The sequence below is a fragment of the Charadrius vociferus genome, unplaced genomic scaffold (assembly GCF_000708025.1).
Source record: "Charadrius vociferus isolate BGI_N301 unplaced genomic scaffold, ASM70802v2 scaffold649, whole genome shotgun sequence".
Taxonomy (NCBI): Eukaryota; Metazoa; Chordata; class Aves; order Charadriiformes; family Charadriidae; genus Charadrius; species Charadrius vociferus.
The window spans coordinates 197,009-200,957 of NW_009650124.1; the positions used below are offsets into that span (position 1 = coordinate 197,009).

Below are 3,949 nucleotides of genomic sequence, written 5' to 3' on the forward strand. Positions count from 1 at the left end.
GAGGAGGACAACCTAATTCAGGAAACAGTTCAGGGGATGAAGTGTGATGGGAAAAGTGGGGACAACTCCTTGGTGACTACTTGCAAGAAGGTCTGTGAGATTTAGGCACTTACCTGGGACGTGGAAGACAAATCTGGACTCTATAATCAAATAACAGGCAAAGGCGTAAATCAGCTTACAAATGCAGGCATTTGTCATTGAGACAGTCTAACTGAAACTTGTGTTTCAAAAACGTTCAGAAGCTTTGGATGCCTCGTTCTTTCACATGCAGCCATCATTAATTCAACCCAGAGCCCCATCTCCACCCTTCCTTTGCCTTGCCTCAGATTCCAGCCTGTCCCTGCCCTGATCCTGCCTGGATCCCAGGTGTTCTGTGTCAATACCTGTGTGGTCATCATGGTTGTCCCGTGGTGAAAAGATACCTGTGGGTGGTTCCCCTTGCCCTGCTGGAGACAAGGTGCGTGGGACATGAGTGTGCATCCAGCATCTGCAGATGGTCCTCAGTTCCTTTCCTGCCAACTTCTTTTCTCCACAGCAGCAAGAATGTCGGAGGTAGAAAAAGCTTTCCATAAATTTGCGATATATGGTGACACATCTGCCAGTGGCAATGACATGACGGGGAAAAACTTCTCCAAGATGTGCAAAGAGTGTGGGGTGATGGATGGGAAAGCCGTGACCAGCACTGACGTTGACATCGTGTTCAACAAAGTCAAGTGAGTATCTCAGGGAGGCATGGTGGGCAGCTCAGCTAGGCGGGAGGCTGGCAGGCTCTAGGGCGAGAGGCAGCCCGGGGGGCTTCCCATTCCACTGCCACCCAGTGGTGAGGTAACATTCCTCTTGGTCTCCTCTTGCCATAGGACCAAGGGTGCCCGCACCATCACCTTTGCTGAGTTCCAGCAGGCCATGAAGGAGCTCTGCAGCAAGCGCTTCAAGGGCAAATCACCTGAGGAAGCACTGCAAGCTGTGTATGGCCTCATCGAGGGGAAGGAGCCTGGCAGTGTGGGTGCCACGGTGAGTATGAGCTTCCTCACCTGCTGTGCACCTTGAGCTGCCACAGGATCACCCTACCCTATTGTAGGGACATATGCTCTCCTTACACATAGGGAAGAGTTTGTTTGTGAGCTGTTTGCTAATGCTGGCTGCCTCTTGCTGGCCTCCTTTCTTGCAGAAAGCCACCAAGGTTGGTGGGGTCGAGAGGCTGACAGACCCCAGCAAATACACTGGCAGCCACAAAGAGCGTTTTGATGAGAGTGGCAAAGGGAAGGGTCTTGCTGGCCGCCAGGATCTGACAGACAACAGTGGCTACGTTGGAGCCTACAAAGGAGCTGGCACCTATGACCAGACGCACTAGGACTGAAACTGCTTAAGGAAACACGGACTTTTTCCCTATAACATGGAAGGAGAAGCAAATAAACATGCAATCAGTCTTCTATGTCTGTGCACCCCAAATCTGACAGGGTGGGAATGTATGGGGTGCACACTGGATGACTACAAAGAGTGGTGCATGTTCCCCCATCTGACCACGCTTTGATTACTGTGTGGTGGGATTAAATCCAAGCCCATCTTTGCCTTCTGGAGGAAATTCTATGGGGCAGCTAGTCCACTGCCATCACACTGCTTTGTATTTCCAATCAAGTGAACAGTAGATTAGTCTCTGAATAGTCACTCATTATTTTTATTCTCCCTTCCTAACATGCTATACTTTTTGCTGTAATTTCTGGCTTGGGAAGCAGTGTGTGCATGATTTTGCATTTCTAGACTGGGTTACATTTGAGTTGATGGTTTCTGGTAGCAGAGAGACCACCAGTGGTGCCTGATGGGACCTTGAAGAGCACTCTTACAAGGTGTAGAATGCAACACGCACCACACTATGGAGAGGGAAGGGGGACCAATAAAACCAGTTCCTGCTTTTTGCTTTCCCCTTCCCCCAGGGTAAACCTTCTCACCCATTCCTAGCACTTGGCATCATCACTCATTACAGGCTTCAGGATGATGGTTGCTGGGGATAGTTTGTGAGCCCGGGGAGAGCAAATAAAGATGTGGTGTGGGGGATCTGGAAAGACGGAAGGCCTGCGTGGAGCATAGCAGGCCTTCTGTGCTCTTGGAGACACTTTGCAAGCTCTGCCTGCACCCAAATGCTTTCCCAAACTCTTGTCTCTTTCCCCCTCTGCCTCCCAGCCCCACTGCTGTTGTTGCTTATGAGATCTCTAGTGTTGACAAGACCTAAAATCACACGTGCACTTGTTCTTTCTCCCTGGCATTTTGACAGGCTGGTAGGACTAGCGTGTCTCTTGTCCCTGCTGCTGGATCTGTGGCTATGTGGACAGTATTGGGATGCCTGGAGTGGGCACCCATCCAGGACACACTGCTGGGCAGCAGAAGGCTGGGGGGGCTCCTTGGGTGTGTGACCGGCTCTCAGCCCACCAGGGCTGCATTCCCTGCCAAGAGCTTTCAGTGTCCTGGATTTAGCATAATTGAGCTCTTAGGGATAACTGAAACAGCACCTTTGGGACAGTTTCCACTGACTTTATGGACAATTACTTAACTGTGCTATTCCAGTTCTATAAGCCCTCATCATGGGCCATGACATGGGCGGTCAAGGTACAACACTTGTTCAGAGTATGTTGCTCTTTGCTGCATAGTGCTCATGAACATCCTCATAGTTGCCCTAACCCCAGATAGTGTATCAGTTGGGTGGATATAGGAATGAACAAATCCCACTCGCTCACTTGCTCTCTCTTACGCTGTCGTTACGTACTGATGACTTTTTACACTACTTTAAAAAAAATCCATTTTACTGCTAGGTAATTCCTATATATAAAGTGGTTTGGTGACTCAGAGATATGTGGCAGAAAGTCCTACAGAAAAGTAAACAGAGGCATTGGGCATAATTGTCAGGGTCTTGGTAGCTGGGGACATCAGGAGTAACCCAGCGGGAGGAGGTCACAGACCACCCTGTACTGGCCCACAGCCTGATCAGGTCTGGAGCAAAGAGGTGCCACCAGCAAGTGCTAGAGCAAAGAAACCCCCTGAGCAGAAGAAGGCACACAGAAGGCACTGGAGGAGGTATGACTCTAGAGAGACTGCGGGTGGGGGAGAAGGCCACAGCAGAGCAGTGCAGTGGGAAACAAAGACCAGCAAAAGAAAAGTAACCACAGCAGCTGACCCAGTCTCCTGTGCTGTTGATGGTCTCCTCAAAGGCACTGAGGGGATGGTGGACCGGGAAATGGGCAGGAGAGGTGTCTGAGGGGAAGCTGATGTATTTCCCCTAAGTGTTTGTGAAAATGCTTATCTTTATTTCTCAATACCAGAATTGATAATTCAAAGTTTGTGTTAGTTGGCAATAAAATAAACTGAAATTCAGACTCAAGACTGTTTCTTTGCCCAGGACATAGGAACGGGATAGAGTAAAATGGAAAGAACAACACTGAAACATATGTAAAAAAAAGTAGGCCTTATACCTGCTTTTTTATTTTTTGTGTAATTTAGGTATTTAAAACAAATACTCAAGGTGGCTGGCCTCAGCAATGCTGTCTTGATGCATCATGTCCTGTACAACTGTTTAAGCAAAGTACCTGTAAATTAAGAGATAACAGGATGTTGTACAAAACTGAAAAGCTAATGCCCTTAATAAAACAATGATGGAACGTTCTCACATAGCTCTGTTTTTGGTAGCATAGAATCATAGAATGATTTAGGTTGGAAGGGACCTTGAAGATCATCAAGTTCCAACCCCCGTGCCATAGACAGGGACACCTCCCACCAGACCAGGTTTCCCAAGGCCATGTCCAGCCTGGCCTTGAACACTTCCAGGGATGGGGCCTCAACAACCTCTCTGGGCAACCTGTCCCAGTGCCTTACAGCCCTCACAGCATTCCTTATTTAAATACTATCAGCAGGTAGTTGCAACAAATATTAATATTTCAAAGTTATGATTGCTATTCCTGCT

The 3,949-nt window shown here is 48.4% G+C and overlaps 1 protein-coding gene across 1 annotated transcript; it reads left to right on the forward strand.

The window, feature by feature from the left end:
* Window positions 1-508: 508 nt before the first annotated feature.
* On the forward strand, window positions 509-1,421 carry LOC104292951 (tubulin polymerization-promoting protein family member 2-like). The gene is made up of 3 exons (XM_009892384.1): window positions 509-713; window positions 858-1,011; window positions 1,169-1,421. The coding sequence occupies exons 1-3, from the start codon at window positions 544-546 to the stop codon at window positions 1,349-1,351; spliced, it is 507 nt and encodes a 168-aa protein (XP_009890686.1). The 5' UTR covers window positions 509-543; the 3' UTR covers window positions 1,352-1,421.
* Window positions 1,422-3,949: the final 2,528 nt, after the last annotated feature.

What these genes read in the sequence shown, in the direction of transcription:
- LOC104292951 (XM_009892384.1), top strand. Translation starts at nt 544, where the DNA reads ATGTCGGAGGTAGAAAAAGCTTTCCATAAATTTGCGATATATGGTGAC. An exon ending in ATCGTGTTCAACAAAGTCAA is followed by an intron (nt 714 to 857) that starts GTGAGTATCTCA and finishes CTCTTGCCATAG; the next exon opens with GACCAAGGGTGCCCGCACCA. An exon ending in CTGGCAGTGTGGGTGCCACG is followed by an intron (nt 1,012 to 1,168) that starts GTGAGTATGAGC and finishes CCTTTCTTGCAG; the next exon opens with AAAGCCACCAAGGTTGGTGG.